Source organism: Coenobita brevimanus, chromosome 76 (assembly GCF_032717465.1).
Source record: "Coenobita brevimanus isolate Jiangsu-jjx chromosome 76, ASM3271746v2, whole genome shotgun sequence".
In the NCBI taxonomy this organism is placed as follows: Eukaryota; Metazoa; Arthropoda; class Malacostraca; order Decapoda; family Coenobitidae; genus Coenobita; species Coenobita brevimanus.
Window position 1 is genome coordinate 32,081,011 of NC_137029.1, and position 26,014 is coordinate 32,107,024.

General features: G+C 41.1%; 1 protein-coding gene across 1 annotated transcript in view; it reads right to left on the reverse strand.

Moving 5' to 3' along the window:
* LOC145408219 (uncharacterized) overlaps positions 1-26,014 on the reverse strand; it is a 73,985-nt gene that overhangs the window by 28,164 nt on the left and 19,807 nt on the right. The window contains exons 3-5 of the mRNA XM_080278975.1: positions 14,057-14,188; positions 10,382-10,518; positions 7,491-7,737 (exon numbers count right to left, since the gene is read on the reverse strand). Coding sequence (XP_080135101.1) covers positions 7,491-7,737; positions 10,382-10,518; positions 14,057-14,188 — 516 coding nt within the window. The remainder of the gene's footprint in view (positions 1-7,490; positions 7,738-10,381; positions 10,519-14,056; positions 14,189-26,014) is intronic.

The following is a 26,014-nucleotide window of genomic DNA, read 5'->3' on the forward strand; positions in this document are numbered from 1 at the left end:
ATAGAATCACTACTATATAGATACAACAACCATATATACAACACAGCGCTACGGAGGAATCCCAGGGGCAGGGTTCTCGTGGACTTGGGAGTCTCCTTTACACTTTTTATTCAGTGGTTTATTTGGCACACGACACTTTGATAGTTTCGTCGATGCTATAAGTTTTTAATATCCTTGCAGAAATACACTTTGTCACTATACATTGGCTTCGGGGGGGAAAACTGGAAAGGAAATTGTGCATATATTTGTGATTGTACAAGACCACTGATTTCACTGGCATATGTGTTTAAAGGAACGGATTCAGGCAGTGCAACGAACCAGCTCCATCTGGCCAGCCTCTTATAAAGGAAACAAGCTGATATACTGAAACATCAACTGGTGTATTACATAATCTGGAGGAGAGCATTAGCTGATGTAAGCATAACTGAGTAATAACATATATTGCAAAGTTGTCGGAGGCCCCCAAGTCTATGAGAACATAACCCTGGGAATTCGTAGCTAGTCCCTGCAACACCTTTAACAGTACCCTGGCCTGCTTAGAAATAAATTATTTTTGTTGTTGAAGAATAGATCTTTGACTGTTACAAGTAGTATGGCTTCTTAAATCTGTGTTGCTAAAAAAGGTCTCTTGATAGTTTGGCACGCAAGGTAATGGACGATGATTTGTAGATCAGAGTTGAGAACAAAAATACAATCGCTTTAGCTTGAATAAGTTCCTTCAATATGAAGATCTGTAGGTCAGAGCTTAGAAGAAAAATAGAATTATCTATATTCGAGTGTTCCTTTAAAAATTTGGCACAGTAAACCAGTGATTGTGGAATATTTGGAAGGTCCACGAATGTACAGTTGCGATCAATAATTCCTTTTGACTGTGGGGTTATGAACAACTGAAGAAGATACGAACATTTTAAAATGATCAATAAATACTGATTATCTTACCAAAATCTAATTGGATTTTGACACGGTTTCGAAAAAGCGTCAAAGAACTATGAATCGCAACTGTACGTATTTAAATATGATTATGAAAATGGTATATGTACAGCTTATCCTTAATCCACTGCATTCCCTAAATTTGTCACGGTGCATCAGATACTGGGAGATATTTGGAATGTCCACCGATACACATGTTAAGAAAAATGATCGTGAGGTTGCCGTGTTTACAGTTTACATTTTTTCACTGCATTTTAGAGCTGACTGTTCTCCGTCGTTTTTCGTGGAGTATTCAAAGATTCACATGTTAGATAAAATTATGAAATTTATATAAACTATGCCCTAATTTCACCTAAGTTCAGAATATCCTTTCACTGTTCAACACAAGCTTCTTGGTAACATCACTAATCAGGAATGGGTAACTTTACTAATTTTACATATGCACACGTTCAATACAAATATGAAAACGAAGTACACTTTATCTTAACTCCAGTTCCCTTCAGAATCTACTTTGACCATTCTTAGCCCTTATCATGGTGTCATCATTATTTAAGAAGTGCGATTTTCAGAGATGCACATGTAAAAAAATAAAAAAAATGAAATCAACATGTGTACATTTCCAATTATTAATCCACTATAGTTTGGAGTGGCTTCAGAATGTGCTATTGTCTTTTCAAGGTAGCATCATTATTGTAATTTCTTGGAGATTTATTGAAGCGCTTGTGAAAAAGATATATACACGAAAAAATATAGGCGACGTCCGTAAATTTTCTCACAATTTCACTGCTGGTTCAGAATGGCCTGACTGTACATGCATTCCTGTCTAATTTTCTGGCTAATGTTACACCTTTCTTTAGTCGGAATTTCGGTGCCAAAAAGGTCCCCAGTATATGCTCATAAATCGGCGTATTTCCTTATACTTAATACAGTCTTCTCAGCGACGCCTTAGTTTGTTTAGATCCATTCCAACTTCCCACACTTCATTCGGTGGCTGAGTGAACGAGGCCTGAAATTTATCCTGACCTGAAGGGGACCAGAGCCCGCTTCATAGCAGTCCACGACGGAACCAACTGACCTAAAAGAAAAAAAGAAAAGAAAAGAGGAAAAAAGAAAAAATCCATCCTTCCTCGTGGCGTGTGGGCTTTTATGCACTTCATTGCAATTCCAGCACGTTGCACTGTACCTAGGTCCATGTTTCTCATTCACTTCAATGTGCATTAGGTCTGGTACAACGCTTTTCATACGTACCCTCCCCCCAAAAAAAGAAAAATAATAGCGCTTTTCACACATACCCACAAAAAAAGGTAAAAAAAAAAAATGTTATTCGTCCCCCTGTCACACTTCTCATTCCGAAACTTAAGATAGAGTTTTAGGATATATCGACCCCTCTGTGTTTTAGGCGCCTATAATACCTTGGTGTCTTCTGATATTCGATATTATGTAGAACGGCATAATACAGGATAATATATAGTTTGTTTTAAGGACTCGCTAGATCCATATGTCGCGGAAATTTGCTCATTTTGAAATCCATTGAACTCCAGGGGCACAATGATTTTTTTTTTTTCCTTTTTTTTTTGGGGGGGGGGGATGCGTATCCCTCAAAGCACCCCACTAAGTCTTGTACAGATTTTTATGCATTTCGCGGTCTCTTGAGTTTAGCCATCAGTTCTACAAATTTTCTGTTACCATTACTCTTCCTTATAGTGCTTTATTTTCGAGTCTCTAAAAATATTCTAAGCTAACAACAACACTTAAAATGATGGACCAGTTAGATATACAGACATACACTTGGCTTGTCTTAGGAGTGTTCACTTGGCACTTGAAAGAGGAGTTTACTTTTGGAGAGACCCTTAAGCTTAGACTCACAACTGCGATAAATACTCACTTGATATCTTGCAACTTTTTTGGTGTTCACTGCACCATAAACGTATCTCAAAAACGTTCGCTTTCCCTTATCTCACAAACGTTCACGTAGCATCCCTCATCTGACAAACGTTCACTTAGTATACCTTCTCACAGACGTTCACTTACTACCCCTTCTCACAGACGTTCACTTACTATCCCTTCTCACAAACGTTCACTTTTCCTTATCTCACAAACGTTCACTTTTCCATGTCACAAACGTATCTTAAGCTTGATATCTTTCAGACGTATCACTTAAAGAGCAAACCTACTTTACCCTTTCCTTACTGACCACTTAATGACCACTTATCTTTTATCTGGGGATCTTTATTCATTCATTCATTTATTTATTTATTTATTGGTGGAGGGGAAGTTAGAAAATTCAATCCCCATCATTTTTTTCCGGATAATTATTTTTCTATTTTCATTTCGCCACCTTTAGGACGATTGTGTGTGTGTGTGTGTGTGTGTGTGTGTGTGTGTGTGTGTGTGTGTGTGTGTGTGTGTGTGTGTGTGTGTGTGTGTGTGTGTGTGTGTGTATTCAATCTGGAAGGGTCTCTCATATTGACTGTAATGAAAGCTAATTGACTAAGAAATTTTGGCACAGCATAAATCACTAACAATTATTCCTTGACCATAAACATCTTTTTTTTTTCTTTTCTTTTTTTAACCACTTCATCACGAGGACACCATAACCCTTTCAGCACGATGATGTACTTTTTCTCTCTCTTGCCAACACCAGGCTGCTTTTTTCAGCCCAGATCTCTCTCACTGAAGGAGGTACTGAAGGCTATATCTAAGCTCTCAGTTCGAAAAAAAAAAATCACTTCACTGCCGAGAAAAATCGTCTGAGGGCAGCAAGAATATGGTGAAAAAGAAAGATGTCCTGGAGCTGAAGGGGTTAACATAAGCCTCCCCACTGGATCCAAGAGGTTATAGAAGGAAACGTGATCCAAGTGTGGCTCCTTGAGACAGTAGAAGGTGATGGGGTTGTTCTTCCTAACCTCTCTATCAATCCTCACGTCTTAGGTTCGTCTGGAAACATTTAACTTTTATTACTCACTTATTTTTTGGCTGCAGTCCATCTCTCTCTCTTTCTCTCTCTCTTACTCCATTTCCTCCCTACCTCCTTGTATCCTGTTTTGTTTTCATCCTTTCTATTATCCTCGTAACTTATTTTTTCTTCATACTTCCCCTCGTCTCCTTATTCTGCTTTGCTTTCAGTCCTTCACCTTGCCTTCCTAGTCTATTTGGCTCCATTCCTTACCTTACCTTCATGTTCAGTGTGCTCCTTCTGTCCACGTAAATGAAATATTATTCTCTTTTACTCACTTCTGCCCCACGTGTTTCTGTTCAGTTTCCTTTCCCTTCTTTTCGTTTCCTTTCTCTTCCCTTCCCTTCCTTTCCCTTTCTTTCTTTTTCCCTTCCTTTCCTTTCCATTTCCTTCCTTTCCTTTCCTTTTTTTCCTTTCCCTTCCTTTCCTTTTCGCCTTTCATTCCTCTTTTTTTTTTTTTTTTTTCCATAACACGAAGTTTTTGGCTATGATTTTTTCTCTACCTGTGCTTTCTCCAATCAGCAACTTTTCACGAAATTTGTCACGAATTTTTCATCAACTCACATACAACGCAGTGTTTTTCATATTAACAGAGATGCAAGCAGGGGTGAATAAAATGAATAAAGTAGTGACGTTTCCTGCTCTCTTCACAGTTTTTTCCCCTATAAATGTGCTAATTATTTCTCCACATTTTCACCAGCTTTCCATTTTTCCTTCTGTCAGCTGGTTTATCCCTCCAACCATCTTTTTCTCTTTTTTATTTTGCTTAGTAGAGATGGAGGAGAGGGTGTGAGAGGAGAATTGTTGCTTTTTCTTTTCCTTTCCTCCTCTTTCTTCCTTTTCTTCCCTTTCTTCTTCGTACTTTTCCTTCTTTTTTTGGCAAGAAGGAGCTCGGAACGGGAAAATGGGTGAGTGAAGACTGAGATGAGTCTAGGTGAGGAGAAGTGCAATCAGAACTACCAGAAGCATCACACTGTCTCCCTCCCTCCTAGTCTCGCCCGAGCCTGTGGACAGAGAGAGAGAGAGATAAGGGATATTAGGATAATGAGTCATCTTCATCATCATCATCATCACCATCGTCCTCATCATCAGTAACAGTAGTAGCATCGCCATCATCATCGCTATTGTCATCGTCCTCATCAGCATCACCATCGCCATCACTATCATCAGCACAATCATCTTCATCATATCATATCATCATTATCCTAACCCTAATTCCTACCTATAGAAGAAAAGAAGTAGGACCCAGAAGAGAGAGAGAGAGAGAGAGAGAGAGAGAGAGAGAGAGAGAGAGAGAGAGAGAGAGAGAGAGAGGAACCAACACAAAACTGGCAGTAGTATCACGAAATACACAGAGGGAAAAAAAAAAAATCAAGTAAGAATGATCAAGCGAGAGCCAAATCGTTTCAAACAGTTTGGTGTGTCTTGAAAAATAGACTTGTTGTGTGATCAGCCAACCAACGAGAAAAGTTTGGAATGGAAAAGATGACGTTGTTTGTGTGTTGCTGCTGTCGGGTTGTGTAGCTGTGGTGATGGTGGTTGTGGTGGTGGTGGTGGTAGTTGTGGTGGTGAACGTGTCTGTGTGTTGTGTGTGATGGTGGATGTGAAGGTGGTCGTGGTGGTATTTGTGTGTTGTGTGTGTGTGTGTGTGTGTGTGTGTGTGTGTGTGTGTGTGTGTGTGTGTGTGTGTGTGTGTGTGTGTGTGTGTGTGTGTTTGTGATGTTTGTGTACATCTGTGATGATGATGGGTTGTCTGGTGGTTGTGGTGGTGGTGGTGTTTGTGTGTTGGTGCTGGACTGTGCGGTGGTTGTGGTGGTGAGGTGTGGTAGTGGTAGCCATGGCGGTGGAGGTGGTATTGGCAGTTATGGTAGTGGTGGTTCTACAGTAGTTATGTTGGTGGTGACGGTGGTGCACAGAGATGTTGTGGTGGTCACTGTGGTAGCGGTAATGGTAGGGAGGTGTGGTAGTAGTGGTAGAAACAGAAGGTAAAAAAAAAAATCACCAAATCTGTTATTGTGTGTATCTGAGAGAGTGAATCCCAGGGCTGGTGATGGACAGAGTCACATTAAGAAGCAGAAATACAGGAAGCTTTGGTGTGTGTGTGTGTGTGTGTGTGTGTGTGTGTGTGTGTGTGTGTGTGTGTGTGTGTGTGTGTGTGTGTGTGTGTGTGTGTGTGTGTGTGTGTGTGTGTGTGTGTGTGTGTGAGAGAGAGAGAGAGAGAGAGAGACTGGGATGGGGAGGGGGTGATTTTAGGATTCCAGGATTTTCCCAATAAAAGGATTGATTCCAGAGAGTAAGCGGCTTGTGAATGTAATAGTATTCCTCTCTCTCTCTCTCTCTCTCTCTCTATGTGTGTATGTATGTACGTATATATATATATATATATATATATATATATATATATATATATATATATATATATATATATATATATATACATACATATATATATATATATATATATATATATATATATATATATAGATATATATATATATATATATATATATATATATATATATATATATAGCATGTATGTATGCATGTGTGTGTGTATGTATGGATGGATGGATGGTTGGATGTAGTTTTGTGTGTATGTATCCTTGCCTGTTCATTGTCTGTCTGTGTGTCTGTCTGCACCTCTCTCTCTCTCTCTCTCTCTCTCTCTCTCTCTCTCTCTCTCTCATAAAAAAATGTTCATATCATATCAGCTAATGGACTCACTATTCCACCACTGAATAATTTATAGGAAGCTTTTACGGTGCCCTTCAGGTCAGAGCGGGTCAGGGCAGGGCAGGTTAGGTGGGGTTTCATTAGGTAAGGTTAGATTTGTTTAGACTGGATTAGGTTCGATTATGTTAGCTTAGAAATGGTTATGGTTTGTTAGGTTAGGGTAGGGTAGGGTAAGATAGTTCAAGGCAGGGGAGAATAGGTTAGCTTAAGTTAGATTATTTTAGGCTGTTAGTTTAGGTTAGGCTAGGTTGATTTGCGTATTGTTAGGTCAGGACACCCAAAGTCTTGTCAGATTAGGTTAGGTTAGGTTAGATTAGGTAGGGTAAGGTTCGTTCAGATCAGTCTAGATTAAGGTCCCACTAACTGTGTAAAAAGAATCACAATGTCTATTCTCCCCAACTTGTATGTCTGGCAGAAATCCGGTCTCTATCATTTAATTTAGGTTGAGTTAGAATAGATTGGGTTATTTTAGGTCAGATTACGTTCAATAATCACTAAAATATCGCACAAAGAAGTAAAGAAAAACAACACTATAGGTCTGTTCTCCTCTGTGTATAAGTCAGGTTGGGTTGGATTAGGTAAGGGTAGGGCAGGGGATTTTAGGTAAGTTTTGATTAGGTTAAGTAAGGTGAGGTGATGCCAGTGTAAGGTAGGTAAAATGAGAATGGATTAAGGCAGGTTTGGATAGGTTAGCTTAAGTTAGATACCCACCAAAGGAGTAGAAATGATCACTGTGTCTTCTCTCCTCTGCTTGTGTGGTATTGACCAGTGACATTAGGTTTGGTAAGGTAAGATCACGTACAGTATGGCTGGCTAACTGTGATTAGGTTAGAAAAAGTTAGATTACGTTAAAAATCCCTCAGATACCCACCAAAGAAGTAGAAATGGTCACTGTGTCTGCTCTCCTCAGCCTGTGTGTGGGGCAAGAACCCGGTCTCAATCACAGACGTCTCCTGTGACTGGAAGTAGATGGTGGCAATCTTGGCAACGCACTTGAGCCGCATCTCGCCCCTCGGGAAGTGGCTCCTGTTGGTGACGAAGGTGAGGCCCAGGATCGCTGTTTCTAGACCGTCTGGCTCCTTCTGTGGCTCGTAGCGTATAAGGTACATTGGCTGGGACTGGAGAGGAGAAAAAAAAAAAGGGGGGGTTACTGGAATGAAACCTCCACTATTTTTGACGGCCATTCATGGAGCGCATGATGGTATTAGGTATAGTCAGCTTGCATACCACATTACAGAATGCGGTCAGCAGTGACGTGGAGAAGCTAGCATGTTCTATATTCGCTATGCTCTTTAGAGAGTGTCGTAAAAATTTTGGAGTTTGCATGCCACATCGCTGCTAAATATCTGACTGACATTTGAGCAACACCTGGGGAACTTTGGTCTCATTAAACTACACCTAGCCAGACTGCCACGCGGTCACCACCCTTCCTTGTTACGATACTAAAACAAAACACAGCCCACACTGCAACACAACCCTCTCCCCCAACACCACACCACAACACATGCACCACACTGTCTCAACACAGACAGTCTTTTAACATAATCTCAACAAAAAGACTTCTGGAAGCGACCGGTTAAAGAGACTGGTGTCCTGAAATCCTCATGGTTCACGACCTGATTAGCCTGGGAGTTCAACAAGACCAAGACCAAAACCAAAACCAGGACCAAGACGAAGACCAAGAACAGGAAAAACAAAACGGCCTGCATATCACAGTAATGAGTCCAGTTACAAATGGTATAAAGAGGCAATACTTACTCGGTCTTTATCATGTGTTTAAAAAATTATCGTCGAAATCATAGAGTTGTCCACCCCTTTGCGATTTGTGTTATTGATGCAGAGAGAGAGAGAGAGAGAGAGAGAGAGAGAGAGAGAGAGAGAGAGAGAATAAAATATGTGCTCCTTGTCGTACCATCTTCTCTTTCATTCTTTTCCTCGTTGCGGTTGTGTATCTAAGCCATCTCTCGCTCTCTCTCTTTTTTTTTCTCTCTCTCCCTCCCTCCCTCTCTCTCTCTCTCTCTCTCTCTCTCTCTTTCTCTCTTTTACTACCTCTTTCAATTACTGTCTGCATTTTATAGCTCCTTCCTCCAACATTTCCTTTTTCTTCTTCAAATAAAATCTCCACATTGCAGTTTACTGTATGTAGTTTCTCTCTCTCTCTCTCTCTCTCTCTCTCTCTCTCTCTCTCTCAAGTTCATTTGCTCAATCCCTTTGTAGTTCTGACCACCCCTAATAGAAGGACAACAGTGTATGTGTGTGAGCTTCAGCACCTGGGAGAGAGAGAGAGAGAGAGAGAGAGAGAGAGAGAGAGAGAAGGATCAGAGAATTAAAGCAGGCCATCACACATACACACACACACACACACACACACACACACACACACACACACACACAAATAAACACCCCACACACACACACAAACAACCCCCCCACACACAAACACCCTCTCCCACACTCAAAGATCCAACAACAAGACCTCCGCCCAAAACAACAATCATAATATAAAACTAAAAATTGTTCCTGCACCAAAACACAGACATGATGGCGTGTTTATTTTGCCCCGGGACACACTCAGTCATTTGATCAACTCGACAAAAGCCCAATATTTGTCAGTCGCGTATACAACTATGGCCATATAACAGGATTTACACAGGCACGGCAGGGTAGAGTTTAGGGTGTGTGTGTGTTGGAGGGTGGGAGGTGAGAGGATGGGGAGTTTGTGTGTGTGTGGGTGGGTGGGTGGGTTTTGGGGAGTGTGTGTGTGTAGGGGGGTGTTGGGGAGTGTGTGTGTGTGTGTGTGTGTGTGTGTGTGTGTGTGTGTGTGTGTGTGTGTGTGTGTGTGTGTGTGTGTGTGTGTGAGATGATCTACTTTAATTCTCTGATCCTTCTGTGTATGTGTCTAGGTTTCTCTCTCTCTCTCTCTCTCTCTCTCTCTCTCTCTCTCTGTCTTCTATTTTGTGTTTTTTCAGTTTTCTTCACTGGGAACTCTTGGGTTGACAAGTTACTCCTTAGAATATACACCCCTTATCAAAACCTTCCAAATTTACAAAAAAGCAGGTATAAAAAAATATAAAAAAATAAAAACAAAACAGGAAATTTATCAACAGAATAGCTCCAGCGAAATGGCCACACTTCCATGCAGTCCTCATCCATTCTTTCAAAATTTTCATTATTACTACCATTAATAACATCCAGCTCTGTTAATATCGTCCAGCCCATTTCCTCTTCCATTTAATATCCACCTGCATCGTCACACCTGGGCACACCTGTGATATTTAATTGCCATGCCTTACCTTCCTTCCTCCTTGCCTGAACTGGAGCCTCGCCATGTCTATTAGGCTCTGATTTAGTAGTTTATATATTTTTTTCATTTATTTTCATATCATCTGTTTTCATTTCCGTATAGTATTCGTATTTGTTCAGCATATTCATACACTGAACAATAATCATTACTATTTTTATCTCTTCCACATTCTTGTATTTATTTGCCATTTTCATTCACTCAGCATTCATTATATTACATTTCTCTTATTCATTCAGCGTTTTCATATACTCAGCATTCATTACCACGTTATATTCATCTATTTATCACAATTATATTCTTAAATTATTCCGATATAGTCACCATTCATTAGTTTACATGATTCTTATTACTTTTTACATAATGTGCATTCATTCTCTTGCATTATTTCTACCACTGCCACCACCACTACCACCACCAGCACGACTACCACTACAACTACTACTACTACTACTACTCACCACCAGATCGTCGTTAATATACCACTCCAGCGTAGCGGCAGGCTTGGAGTAAGGGGAAGTGCAGTTGGCAGTGACAGTCTCTCCCAGTTGATAGCTGCTTTTGGCTCCCTTCAACACAGGCGCACTCTCAGGCAGGTCTGTGGAGTGTGGTGGCGAGACGGAGTAAGAATGTGGAGTGCGGTGGACAGGGGAAGAAAGGATGTGGAGTGTAGCGGAGAGTGGGAGTAGGAATCTGAAGTAGCCTGGTAGTATAGGTAGAGGGAGAGGAAGGAATGCACTTAAATCGTCTTACTCTCTGCCCTAAATGTGTCTTTCAGTCCCCATGCGATTTTCTTTAACTTAAATAAGACTTCTTGAACTACGGCCTGTATCTAACCCTGTCACTTCGAGAGGTGTGTCCTGAGGTGAAAAAAATCGTCTAAAGAAAGCAAAAATGGGTTATAAAAAAAGACATAATCGTACTTAAAGAACTACAGCTGTCTTGGGTTCTTCTTGTAGGCAGGTCTGTTGGGCGTTGTGGTGGGGAGGGTGAGAATCTAGAAAATCTGAAGTGGCTTGGTAGTGTGGGTAAATGGTATCATATTATCAATGCATCACCCTTTATTATCCGATCGTACCCATTAATTTAATATGCATTTTGTGAGCAACCTTACTTTATAATGGGATTGTTAATGAGTTTGGCGTAGTCAGGCGCTGAATGACTCTGCCCCATAAATCACAGGCACTGATTAAGGTCGTTATCACAAATGTTAATCAACGCCATATCTCTCTTTCTCTAAACAAATGGCTTCCTGTTCTCACTTTACCTCCTCTTACTTCTCTCCTCATATTAGCCCCTTACTCATTTTCCACGTCTCTCACTCTGTTGTCCATTGTCTGACGCCGCATCCTGTGAGGGCTGGCCTCGACAAAACACCTCCAGGTATTTCCATCCTTCCTCAGTAACGATCCTTCTCCCCACACCACATCCTCCTCTCTTACATAGTATCTCACCTATCACACCTCATTTGTTCGCCATGTTCTAGGTCTTCCCCACCTTCTCCAAAACATCTCACTGTCACATTCTCTCCCAGTCAGTCTCTCACTTATCACTCGCCCTACATATCCTAACCACCTCACTGTTGCATATTTAACCATACTACTTAATTCTCAGTTCTCTCTCTCTCTCTCTCTCTCTCTCTCTCCCTCTCCCAATAAAGACTATCGAATTCCCTGTTTCCTTTTCTCGCTCTACCGCCTCGCTCCCTCAGGACACACACACACACACACACACACACACACACACACACACACACACACACACACACACACACACTTGCATATAAAGAGAATGTCAGAGTCATCTTCCACACATTTGCATATAATATACACACAAACACTGGTTCATAAGCACACGCACACATACACACACATACACACGCAAACATGCACACACATACGAGTACACACCCTTGTTTGGTGTCTTTCCATCCATGTCTTTATCTACCTGCATACCTGCCTACCTATCTACCTACCTACTTACCTACCTACCTACCTACCTACTTTCCTGCCTGACACCTGCCTACCTACCTAAGTAACTATCTACAGTATCTGTCTATCAATCTATCTATTTGTGTGCCTATGTCTCTCTCTCTCTCTCTCTCTCTCTCTCTCTCAATAATATCTCCCCCACCACCAGTCAACACCACACATCCACACAAACACATGCAAAATTTCACTACAATATATCAGCCTCTGAACATCACAGATCTGGCCATCAAAATAACACATAGCATCCGTGTGAAGGCTAGCACACTGTATTTATCACGTGGGATGACGAGAAGCTTAGGCAGAGTGAGGTTAGGGTAGGTTAGGTTGGGTTAGGTTGGGTTGGGTTGGGTTAGGTTGGGTTAGGATAGATTTGGTTAGGTGGGGATGGGTTAGGGTGATCGAAATGAGGCTGCATTACATTTGATTAGTCTGAGCTTTGTTAGATTAAGATAAATTGTGTTAAGTTGTGTTTGACTGGGCTGGGTGATGCTACGTTAGGCTATGTTAGGTTGGGTTAGGACGGGCTTGGTTTGGTTGAGGTAGGGTAGGTAGGAATGAGCTGGGTTGGACTGGGTTAGGTTTGACTGGGATAGTTTACAGTTGGCTTGATTAGGTTAGCTTGGGTTATCTTGGGGTAGGTTGGGTTGGTTTGTACTGATCTGGGTTGGGTTAATTTTGTTTGGGTTGATCTGGGTTAAGTTTAGATTGATTAGGGTATATCAAATTTGATTAAGTTGGGTATGATAAGAATGGTGTATGGAACATGTAAGATTATGAGAGAGAGAGAGAGAGAGAGAGAGAGTGAATTAAAGATAAGCCATCAAGTCCCCCACAATGTTTCCTTGCTAACAGGAGACAAATGCTTATATTCAATCTCTCTCTCTCTCTCTCTCTCTCTCTCTCTCTCTCTCTCTCTCTCACACACACACACACACACACACACACACACACACACACACACACACAGTCGGCCACAAAAAACCACGCCTCACACTCCACTTCAATCAACACCCACAGTATATACCACTTACAGCCAGACACAAAAACGCATACATAGTTAAATAAAAAAAAAATACAAAATGATCACGTAGCATTTGAATATATATTAATTTTGGACGCTCTCGCACGCAAGCACGAGCACGTATGGGAGGGGACTTTTTTGAATTATTTTTATTAGATTACGGGATTATTATATTTTTTACAGTAAAAATGAAACTGCAGTGGGTATCTTGTTATGGTATATTTTCATTCTCTCTCTCTCTCTCTCTCTCTCTCTCTCTCTCTCTCTCTCTCTCTCTCTCTCTCTCTCTGCTCTTACTTCTAAAATTGCCATCTCTCCCTCTCAGCTGCTGAGTTCTAGAAATAAACTAACGCTAGAAGACGATGATAGTCAGGAGGAAGTGCTATATGAAAGATGTAGAACCGTAGTACTGTCTTTTTTCTACCACTGGGCTTAGTTACATGAATCTCCACGTGGACGAAAAATTAGGCCAAGTTAAGGTGAATGATCTATAGGCAAAGTTAAAATAAAATCAGTAAATTCCTTTCATCACCCTTCTGTGACTTTATTGGCCTTGTTTATGAAAGCTAATTAAGGTCCTAACCAATCACCCCTAATTAAGACAGGCCCCAGAGCGTGACTGGAGGATTGGGAGTGAGAATTAGGGAGAGGCGAACAGGTGTAATCAGGTGTCAGAATGGGGATGCAATACCTGCCATTCACTTAATTAAAAGCAATGATTAATTCACGGTTATTACGCAGGTAGGTTTTGTACGATGGATGCTGGAGGTATATGAGAGTCTGTCTGTCTATCTGTCTGTCTACATCATCACTTGTGTCTGTCTATCTCTCTGTCTCTATCAATCTACCTACCTACCTATTCACCTACCAGACTATTTACCTATCCATCTAGCTACCTATGTGTCTTTATCTAAACTACCTATCTGTGTCCTATCTTTCTCTCAATCTGTCAGTCTATCTGTTCATCCGTCTATCCATCTGTATCTATTTCTCTCTGTCTCTCTATCTATCCATCCATCTAAATGTACATCTATTTCTCAATCACTCACGTCACTCCACACAAGACTGCCCCAGCCTACGTAACTCTTTTCCCACTCAAACTTCCCTCTCTCCACCCCACTCACCTATGACGGTCATGTTGCCCTCTCCAAACTTCGTGTAGAATACCGGGGCCTCCGTAATGACCTCGCATCGATACGTGCCCGAGGTGATCAGCTCCACGTCACGAAGGACAACAGACACGGCATCGCTCTCGTCTAACTGTGGCAAAGAAGAGAAAGGGGTTGAGGGAGGTAGTTGGTGGGAGATGGTAAAGGCACACACACACACACACACACACACACACACACACACACACACACACACACACGCTCATAAGTACACGTGATTCTCATATAAGCAGGTATTAACAGGTGAAAAAGGAAATACGAAATATCCCGAGTGCTTTCGTGTATTCACATCCGAGAAGAGTAGTGTGTGTGTGTGTGTGTGTGTGTGTGTGTGTGTGTGTGTGTGTGTGTGTGTGTGTGTGTGTGTGTGTGTGTGTGTGTGTGTGTGTGTGTGTGTGTGTGTGTGTGTGAGGGGTGGGGTTAATGTGGTGAGCGAGGAAGGGGCTCTAGCACTCATCATCCCCCCCTCCTCCCCCACCCACCCTCTCTGGTTACGCCACTAAGGGATGCCATGAAAATCCAGAGAAATAAAACATTCCATTCCACAGAGGAGAAACAGAAACAGGCCACAGAACTGAAACAGCATTCGGTACATGAAAGAGAAACAGACTTTATCCTCGAAACTGAAACAGGTTACAGTTGATGAGGCTCAGACGAGGTAGTGTTAGTGTTCCATCTGAGGTGTGTTATTGTTTCAACGCTCCATCTACCAGAGTGAAGCAGAGGGTGGCTGGGTGGGTGGTGTGGGGGTGTGGTGTGGCGAGGTGACGTGTAGAGTGATGTGGTGTGGTGTGGTGAGGTGTGGTGGGGTGTAATGTGGTGGGATGTGGTGTTTTAGAGATGTGTTTGGGAAGTGACTTTATTTTTCTTTTTGAGGTGGAGTGTGTGTGTGTGTGTGTGTGTGTGTGTGTGTGTGTGTGTGTGTGTGTGTGTGTGTGTGTGTGTGTGTGTGTGTGTGTGTGTGTGTGTGTGTGTGTGTGTGTGTGTGTGTGTGTGTGTGTGATCACCATCATCATCATCATCATCGCCCTTTCTCCAACCTTCCTTTATGTCCTCCCTCATTCCCTCTCTCTCATCAGTCACGCCTGTTAAGTCATTTAATCTCTCTCTCTCTCTCTTGGACATACCCAAGTGTAGAAATTGGACTGAGGGAACGAAACAGAGTAAGATTATTAGTTATTTATAGTGCATGCTTGTTACACGAAGTTTGAATGTATTTTCAATGACATCTCTATCTATCTATCTATCGATCTGTCTGTTTATCAATATATCTTATCTGATTATCTATCTACCAATCTATCTCTCTGTCTATCTAGTGTCTACAGCTCTTTCACTATTTACAAACCTCCAAGCCCTTCGAATAATCCCCTCCAGAATTTCCCATCATTGGCAGGGGCGAGGCAGGGACACACTTCCTTCCCCTGCCACCACCCTGTTAATGGGACGGACGCTTGGTATTGACAGGGTGCTCCCCCCTCCTCCACACACAGCACCCCTCCTCCCCCCACACACATACACGCACACTAACACTCCCCACAATCACCCCAACACACATACGCACCCCAACACACACACACACACACACACACACACACACACACACACACACACACACACACACACACATTTCCACCAGACATATCACCCCAACCTCCGTCCTAGCAACGTGACGAAGGTCCTGACGAAGACTAAAGCCTATAAAATCCAACTCCCTTCGTCTGGAGGGGCAGAGACAAGAACAAGGGTAGGGGGAGGAAGGGAAGGGAGAGAAGGGGGGAGAGGAGGGAGGGGGCAGGGGGGGAAGGGAAGGGTTGGGAGAAAGGGGGAGGGGGCAGGAGGGGAGAGGAGGGATGGGTGGAGGGGAGGGGGAGAGAGGTATTCTAATCTTTTGTTGACATTCGAGTCTGGGGGAGAGATGGACGGTCCAAAACTTGTACATCAAATTTTCTCGGGTGTGAGGATGGGGTGAGAAAGTTTTAATGTGCCTGTTATTTACGCCTTTTCCTGCAGGGGTGTGGGGTGAGGAGGGGTGTTGTGTGTGTGTGTGTGTGGGGAGGGTGTTATATATGTGTGGGAGGAGGGAGGATTTTTGTGTGTGTTCGGAGGGGAGGGGGTGTTTAGTGTGTGTGTGTGTGTGTGTGTGTGTGTGTGTGTGTGTGTGTGTGTGTGTGTGTGTGTGTGTGTGTGTGTGTGTGTGTGTGTGTGTGTGTGTGTGTGTTGGCCAAATCGACACTGTAGGGATTGTTATTTTCATTTTTTTTCACAAATTATTTCATAGAGTTCTTTCCATGGCTGAATAAAATCATGTGGAGTTCCAGAAAATAAAACAGAAAAATCCTCATCGTTCCACAGAGGCCAAAACTAAAAAAAAAAAAATGATGAAAGGAAAACTGACAGAAATGTAGAAAAAGGTCTAGGAAACAGGTAACTTAGAGATGATTGAGAAAAGCAAATAAGAATTAAAAAAGGGAAAATGTGAGGAAGGTACGAGACGAAAAATTGAGTGAAAAAGAAAAATAAGTATGATAAGGAAAAGGGGAAAAAAGTATGACGAAAGAAAAATAATAAGTAGAGGTGAAAGTACCTTATCGAGAAAAACCAAAATTACGGAAAATCTGAAGCATAGGGAGAATTATTTTGTGGCCATGAAGAACTGTGTGTTAAGTACAATGTACGAAAAATAAAAGGAAAATAGAGATAAAGGAAGGAAATATATTAAAAAGGTGAACGCAAGGCAAGAAAAAATTAATGATGGGGGTGGCCCAGATATGAATAAAAGAAAATAATAACGTGAGGATTGGAATGGAAGCGGAGGGGATAAAAGTCGAGTGAGGAAGATAAAAAAAAGATGATAAGCCAAAGAAAAAAAAACTCAGAATAGGAAAATGAAGAGGAGCTAAAAATGCAATACCGAAAAAGGTCAATTATGTGGAAGGGAGTTTGATTTTCCGGCTCGGCAAAAAAAGTGAGTTAAGCTTTTTGATGGAGAGGCCCTTCCTGTGAAAAAAAATAAATAGTTACGCAAAGAAAATAAGAAAAGGAGAGACAGACAGACAGACAGAGAAAACGAAAGATAAAAAGGGTAAATAGAAAAATGAGTGAATATACAAGTACATAAATAAAACATAAATAAATAAATAAACTCAAATAAAGATAATGGAATGGTCAGAATAAATAGGGTCCCCAGACGATAAATATATAAGAATTCTATATTTGTTCGGGTTGGTGTTCTTGTTGTAGGTTCATCTGAAATGTGAACCTAGTGGACTGCAGGCTTAAACTGTCTCTCTGCAGTCCACCATGCTCCTTTCGGGGGGATAAGGAAGTAGCTGAGGGACGTCTGTATAAAGCCAGGAAGTTGAGAAGTTCAGTTGTATATGTGCCACCACGTGAAGGCGTCCCTCTCCAACTTCACACATGCTCGAGTAAGGTGGAACGATATTTTTGTCTGAAAAGGATTAAGCTGCCCTCCCTCCTATTTTCTTCCTATTCCAAAAGCCACCTCCTCCATTGGCAATCTAAGAACGAAATTTGCCATCCATGAGCGTCTTTCAGCATTCACTCCGGGTCGCATTTTAGGTGATCAACTGGGCTCCTCCATTTATATGCAAATTATGGGGAATTTGACCCGGAATATGAGAGATTAAAGCCACGTATATCGGCATTTTGGCTGGCGCTGAAAAATGTATTCATGAGGGAGAGGCCCCGAGAGGATTGTCAGAGAGAAGACGACGACGAGGGGAGCAAAGGAAAGAGGAAATTGTTGAAGCTATCTGTAGGGAATGGATCTTTGTGTTTTTTTGCTGCCCTCTTTTGTCATCATCGTCATCATAATCACCATCATCATCACCATTGTCATCATCATCATCATCATCATCATCACCATCATCGTCATCATCATCATCATCATCACCGTCATCATCATCATCATCAGAGAGAGGAAGACGACGAGGGTAGCAAAGGAGAGAAGAAATTGTTGAAACCGCTTGAAGGGAACGGATTTTTGTGGGTTTTTGCTGCTTTTTTTTGTATCACCATCATCATCATCATCATCATCATGACCATCACCATCATCATCATTGTCGGGAGGGAGATGACGAGATTGTAGCAAAGGAGAGTGGAAATTGTTGGAACCATTTGTAGTGAATGGATTTTTGTGGGTTATTGCTGCTATTTTCTTTATTATTATTATTATTATTATTATTATTATCATAATCATCATCGTCATCATCATCATGCCACATCTAATTCCCACCTAAGAGAGTGAGAGAAGATCCCTAACCAAAGAAAGCGTTATCATCATCATCATCATCATTATTTTTATCATTATCATCATCATCATCATTATTATTATTCTCATCATTACCATCATCACCATCATCACCATCCCTCCCCTAATCCCTACTGCAGAGCAACTTATCCCCATCCCACCAGAAGAAATAAGATTAGGGAGTGGGGTGGCAGAAACCTAACCAGTCTGAGAGGCTGGAAGAAAAAGGGGACGATAAAAGGGCGAGGGGAGGCGGGGGTCATAAGCTGTTAAGAAGGCCATCAGAAAGTTCCCCTGTGGAGGCAAAAGACTGGGGGAAGGTTAATTAGGGCGAGGGAAGGAGGCTGGGAGGAGACGAAGAAGCAGACCGAGAGCAGGGAGGAGAGATGAGGTGAGAGGGAGAGTAAGGTGGGGTGTCGCATGGAGAGAGAATGAACAAGAACAGATATGCCTGGGGGGAAAAGAAAAAATTCTTATATATAATTTTGTGTATCTATCTCCCTATCTATCTATCTGTCTGTCTATCTATCTGTCTATCTATCTATTTATCTATGTGTGGCAGGCCAGAGGTGGAGTGAAGAGATAACAGGGGACGTTTGATCGAACTGCCATTTGTGCCTTCAAAAAAAATATAGGTGGATAGATATATGGATAGATAGACACACAGACAGTCATTAATAGACAGAATAAGTGAAGAGAAAGCAATGAAAGGGAAGAAAGGAAAATATAAAGGGCAAGAAGGAAATGCTGAAGGGAAAAAAGCCACGAGTGAGTAATTGCGAGGGACGGGGAAGTTTGGAGTGCATTCTTGAGGATCTACAACGAGGCAAGACCAAGGAGAGGACGACCGAGATATGAGAGAGAGAGAGAGAGAGAGAGAGAGAGAGAGAGAGAGAGAGAGAGAGAAAGGCACAGGCTGATAAAGAAAGTAGGATGCAGGTGAAATGTGGTAAAGAAAGAAGAGAAGCAGAAGGAGAGGAGAAGAAGTAAGAGGAGATAGAGATACGTGGAAGAGATGAAGTGACACAGGCTGGTAACGAAGGAAGGAGGATTCAGTGAAGATAAAGAATGGATAGGGGGGAGAGGAAGGCAGAGATAATAATGATAAGCCATAACAGAAGTCGATAATAAAAGCAGAACTCATAAAGATAGCGAAGTGACGACTTAGAGAGACGAAGATGAGAAACTAAAGACATTAAAAAGAAAAAGAAATCACCCATAATCCACCCGGTTAGATGTAAATCCTAAATGAGGTATTACTCTACGTTAGGCCTGGCAGCGGGATTAGGGTGATTACTTTAATGATTAATTGGAGGGATGAGAGGGATTATGAAGCCTTAATGAGCTATGTACGGTCCAGGGTTGATCTGTAATTAGCCATAGATTATAATACCGTCTCTTTAATTGCCACCACCAGACCTGAGTGATTAAAAACAGCGGCTTAATGACCTTAATTACTCTTACCTCATTTAGCTTATTAGTCTCCTACCTTCATCTGTGTAATTACTCTCTGGGAAGCACTTACTTGCCTCTAGTTTTATAAGTAAACAAACAAATGAATAAATATGTGTGTATGTGTGGATGGATGGATGGATGGATGGCGGGAGAGATGGATGGATGGATGTGTGTATGTATGTATGGGTGGACGTATGGATGGATGTATATATATGTATGTATCTATGTGTGCATGCATATACAGTATGTGTGTACAATATGCATGAATATGTGTATGTATGTATGTGTTTATATATGTGTATGTATCCTAAACAAAGTTTTACATAAAGTTTCTCTCTCTCTCTCTCTCTCTCTCTCTCTCCCATACCTCCAAGCCATATCTCCCCACAGACTTTTTACCCCAAAGGAAAAAAAACTCCGCTTCAGTAATTTCCACAAAGGGCAACACAAGGGCTCGGCGGAAGAATCGTCCATATGGCACTCGAGGGAAATCAAAGACACCAGTTTGATTTAGATGGAGGGTTGAGGAAAATGGAGGGGGGTGGTGGAGGGGAGGGGGAAGGTTGGAAAAATTGGAAGGGAGTTTGAGTAGCGTGTGTGTGTGTGTGTGTGTGTGTGTGTGTGTGTGTGTGTGTGTGTGTGTGTGAGAGAGAGAGAGAGAGAGGATCCAGACACAAACTTTGGAAACTCATTGACCAAATCGCACAACATCTTTCGTTACGTCCGTCACCGTCCGTCAGGTCTCGTAGAAAAGGACCGTAAATAAGACCGTGAGAGGCCGATCGCAGGGGATATTCTAGGGATTTTCTAGGGATTTTCTTGGGGATTTTCTAGGGATTTTCTGGGGCTTCTGTTTTGGCCGGACTTGCGTTTCTGGCTTATTGGTTGGATTGAGAGAGAGAGAGAGAGAGAGAGAGAGAGAGAGAGAGAGAGAGAGAGAGAGAGAGAGAGAGAAATAAACAATGAAAGAGAAAAAGAGTGAGTGAAAACAACCCTATTACGTATTCAGCATCTATGGATAATGTTGACGCCCAAGTGGTAACATGTGAAAGGGTGTGGCACATGGAAATGCTGCTGGACCTTAGGGAACGGGCTTCCTAGTTTATACCCAGAGTTGGACAGAAAAAAAGGGGGAGAGGGTTCAATATGGTCCGAAATGATGTCTTTGGCCACCACAGAGACAGGCAAAATAACTGTGAGATTTATTCATATTGCGATAAAGAGCATAACAAGACATGCAAAGCTTAGACTGAGGAGTTATTAGGAGTTTATATGGACACTAAGCTTATATTTTACTTGATCAAAAAAGTAGTTGAAATCTGAGGCGAGTTAGAGGAATAAAGGAAGCGAATGGGTGATGTGTTTCTTGTCATGGCATGTTCTGTTTATATACTTGTTTATTTTTTTACTTCATGGGATTATAGGGAGTTAAGATGGATTAGTGGCTGAGATAGACATTATAAAAAACCTGGAAGTAGTAGACGAAGGGAGATGTTGTTGGAAAATGATAGCCAGAGTTATTGAAGGACAGGGTGTTATTGTGTGTGTGTGTGTGTGTGTGTGTGTGTGTGTGTGTGTGTGTGTGTGTGTGTGTGTGTGTGTGTGTGTGTGTGTGTGTGTGTGTGTGTGTGTGTGTGTGTTTTCTTAAGAGTATGTTGAGTGCATGGATGTGTATGGGTGTGTGTACGCGTGTGGGCATTTGCAAATCTGTATATGTGAGTGTGCATTTATGAATGCATATGTAAGTATGATGTGTGTGTGTATGCATTTGTAAGTTTATGTGTGTATGTATTTACGTATCTATGAATGTATGTGTGTATGTACGGGTATGTATGTATGTATGTACCCTAATTAGAGGTCTAAATAACCCTATGTCCCCATTTCATTAAACCATCCTTCCCTCACGACCCCCATGTGACACCCAAACGACCCATTTATTACCCTAGTTAAGTTCCCCCTAAATGACTTCCCTGGGGGGCAATGTGACGCCAGACTTACCCATTCTTTTCATCACTCTAATAATTTCTACTTCTTCTCAATCTATCCTTTCTTTCTTCTCCTTGACCCTGTTCCTTCCTCCTTGACCCAACTTCTTCGTCCTTGACCCTACTCCTTCCTGCTTGACCCTACTCCTTCCTGCTTGACCCTACTCCTTCCTCCTTGACCCTATTCCTTCCTCCTTGACCCTATTCCTTCCTGCTTGACCCTACTCCTTCCTGCTTGACCCAACTCCTTCCTCCTTCACTCTATTCCTTCTTCCTTCATTCCCTCTTCTTTCCTCCTTCTCTTTCCGCCTTGTCTCCTCTACGCTTCGATCCCTTCCCTTACTCCTCAATACATTTCCTTAGATCATATCCTTCCCTTCCTATTCCTTCCGCCTTTCTCTGTCTTTTTCAATTATTTTTTATTTTTCGATCCTGATTACACATTTTATCGTTCAACATTATAATTTTTGGTTTATAATAATCTTCACAATATTCCTTCGTGCTTATTATAAAATGTTCGTTTGAGATTATGTGTTGAAAATTTTCGTCCTCCATTAATTTGAAGTTCATCGTTCTTGATTCTCAAAAAATTATCTCTGTTTATAAATTTTTGTCTTTTATGACTATCCTCTATTTCTCTCTCTCTCTCTCTCTCTCTCTCTCTCTCTCTCTCTCTCTTTCTTCTTATGGATTCTTTTGGTTCGTGTCACCTTTTTTTTAAGCCTTAGGTTTTTTCTTTTTCCTTTTTTTGGAGGTTCAATTGGGCTCTTCAGACTTTAATCACGACTCACTCATTTCATTAGTACAGTCACCGAAACTTAGGGGTATGACTCTCTCTCTCTCTCTCTCTCTCTCTCTCTCACAGCCCTTCCAGCTTCAGTAATCCAGTCAGCCACCGGCATTGAAGAAAATCTGTTTTGCACATATAATCATATCTACCAGGCAACTTCATCCGCCTGACGTGAATGGAATATGTATGTTATAAAAAAAAATACACAGGGAGTCATACATCTCAAAAAGTCTTAGGCAAAATTGTCTTAGGAAAGTCTTAGAATAATTTTTTGTCTACGAAAAAGTCTTACGAAAAAATCTTAAGAAAATTCGTAAAAAAAATTATGTATCTTAGGAAAGACTGTCTTCGAAAAAAGTCTTAGGAAATAATTGTGTGTTTTAGGAAAAAGACTTAGGAAAAAAATTGCTGTAGGTAAAAGTCTTAGTAAAAATCTTAGTTTTTTTTTTTGTCTTAGGAAAAAGTCTTGAAAAATTTGTCATAGAAAAAAGTCTTAGGAAAAATCATGTATCTTGGGAAAAAGCATTAGGAAAAAATATTAGGAAAAAGTCTTTGGAAAAAACTATATATCTAAGGAAAAAGCCTTGGGAGAAAATTGCCTTAGAAAAAAAGTCTTAAGAGAAAATTGTCTTAGGAAAAACTCTTACGACAATTTTGCATGAGGAAAAACTCTTAGGAAAAAAATTCTTAGGAGAAGTCGCAGGAAAAAGTCTTAGGAAAAACGGTCTAAGGAAAAAAACCTTTGGAAAAAAATTATGTGGCTGAGGAAGAGCCAAAATAAGAATTCGTAGACCATAGGTAGGAAATATTTTATGCTGTAGAAGAAAGTGTTGAAAAAAATAATATCCAGGAAAAACAGAGGAATAAAAATATGCTTCTAGAGAACAATTGTTAAAAAAGAAATAATCTCTTAGACCTAAATGAAATGGAAAACGCCATCCCAGAACACTAACATTAATTTTCATTCTCCCTTAAAAAAAAAAAAAAGTAAAAGAAAAAAGAAAAAGAAAAAAGAAAGAAGAAAATGAAAAAAGAAAAAGAATAATGAAAATAAGGAAAAAAGAAAAAAGAAAATAAAAGAAAAAGAAAGAAAAAGCAAAAAAAAGAAAAAAAAAGAAAAAGAAAAATGAAAATAAGGAAAAAAGAAAAAGAAAATAAAAGAAAAAAGAAAAAGAAAGAAAAAGTAAAAAGAAAGAAAATAAAAAAGAAAAATGGAAGAAAGAAAAAGAAAAAAGAAATCACCCTCACACTAACTTTAAAACAGATCCTTTCTTTTTCTTTTTTCTTTTTTTACGTTTTCTCCTTTTTTTTTATTACATAGAAGTCCTTGAGTCACGTATATAGAGTTTTATGAGACCCTTGTCAGTGGCTGTTACATTTTCCAAAATTTAGATGTATAATTAACCCCTTCAGCACCATGATCTCTTCTGTTTTATACTCGATAACGTGAGTAGGTTCTGTACAACTTGGGATATTATTATTATTATTATTATTATTATTATTATTATTATTATTATTACTATTATTATTATCATTATTATAATAAACTGCAGAGGCGTAAGACATCCATCACTTCCTCCTCCATTACGACTGTTCTTTCTTAAGCTGAATAAAATCGTCTGGAGGCAGCAGAATAAACCTGAATTTGGACGTAATCTTAATGAGCGATTAAGGTCGACGGAATTTTGTCAGTTTGGTAACATCGCTGTCCTGTACATGAAGATTTATTGCACTTTATTACTGTGTTAAATAGGTCTTTATTTCCAGGTAGACTTAACTCCCTCTCAGACAGATAGACAAACACACACACACACACACACACACACACACACACACACACACACACACACACATACACACACACACATACACTCCCCCTCCCACATACACTCCCCTCATACACACACACACACTCCCCCTCTCACACACACACACGCATACACTCCCCCTCCCACATACACTCTCCTCATACACACACACACACTCCCCCTCTCACACACACACACACACACACTCCACCCCACACACTCACTCCCCTCCGACTCCCCCACTTCACACACTCCTCCTAGTTCCATGCACCTGCAACACAAGACGGAAACTGCAATACTGACAAGGAAATTCACCCTCAATACCCAACCCTACCCTCTGCAGAGATGATAGGCAGATTAAAGCGTGATATTACCAGGCTTTGTGACAATTCTGCTTTATCTCTGCGCAGTATTATCTCCTGCTCACAGGCCTGTATTCAGTATAGACGGTTCGTATTAGCTCTCAGGTGGTGGCATGAGAAGGTGTTTGGTGCCATTTGTTGCGTCTAGATCTCTGGAAATGAATAAACTGTATGTCTCTATCTGTCTGTCTGTTTCTGTCTGTCTCTGTCTCTCTCTCTATCAGACACACACACACACACACACACACACACACACACACACACACACACACACACACACCTCCATTAGAGTCGTTTAGGCTAATTGACAATCATCCCCCACCCAGACAATATTCCAATTGTCCTCATATTCTCTCCTAAGCGTTTGTAATCGTCAGGAGCGGCGGGGAGGGGGGGGGAGAGGGGAGGAAGAGGGGGGAGGAGGAAGAGGAGGGAGGAGGTGGAGGGGAAGGAGGAGCGGGAGGAGGAGAGAATAGGCAGAGGGAAAAGATGACGGGTGATGATAATGATTGTGATAATGATAATGATGATGATGATGATGTGGAGGATGAGGAGGAGGAGCAGGAGGAGGTGTGATGATGATGATGATGATGATGATGATGATGATGATGATGATGATGTGGAGGATGAGGAGGAGGAGGAGGTGGGGTGATGATGATGATGATGATGATGATGATGATGAGGAGGAGGAGGAGGGGTGATGATGATGATGAAGATGAGGAGGAGGAGGAGGAGGAAGAAGACGGGTAATGATGGTGATGAGGAGGAGGACGAGTGATGATAATAATGATGATGATGATGGAGAAGGAGAAGGAGGAGGAGGAGGAGGAGGAGGAGGAGGAGGAGGAGGAGGGAAGAGGTGAAGGAGGAGGGAAGAGTGGAAGATAATTTTTTCTTCGTCATCATATTTGTATTTTACATTTCTGAATTGCATCAGTTAGCGTTTCAAAGCCTCAAAGTTTGTTTCTTCTTTATTTTTCACTAATTTTCCGTTTATTGTATTAATTTCTTACCAGTCTTTTACTTGTGTTTCATATTGGAAGGGATTTTTTTTTTTTTTTTTTTTTTGCGTCGATGTTGGCACCCCCCCTTTTTTTTTTCTTTTTAATTTCGGTCTTGTTTTCGAATTGTCAGTCATCGTTACCTTAGAAACGAAAAAAACAGAAATAAAATGTGTGTGACAGCTGCGCAGTTTTGGTGTGTGTCCAAGGCTTTGTTTTCCTTTCGTTAGCAGAATTTCATC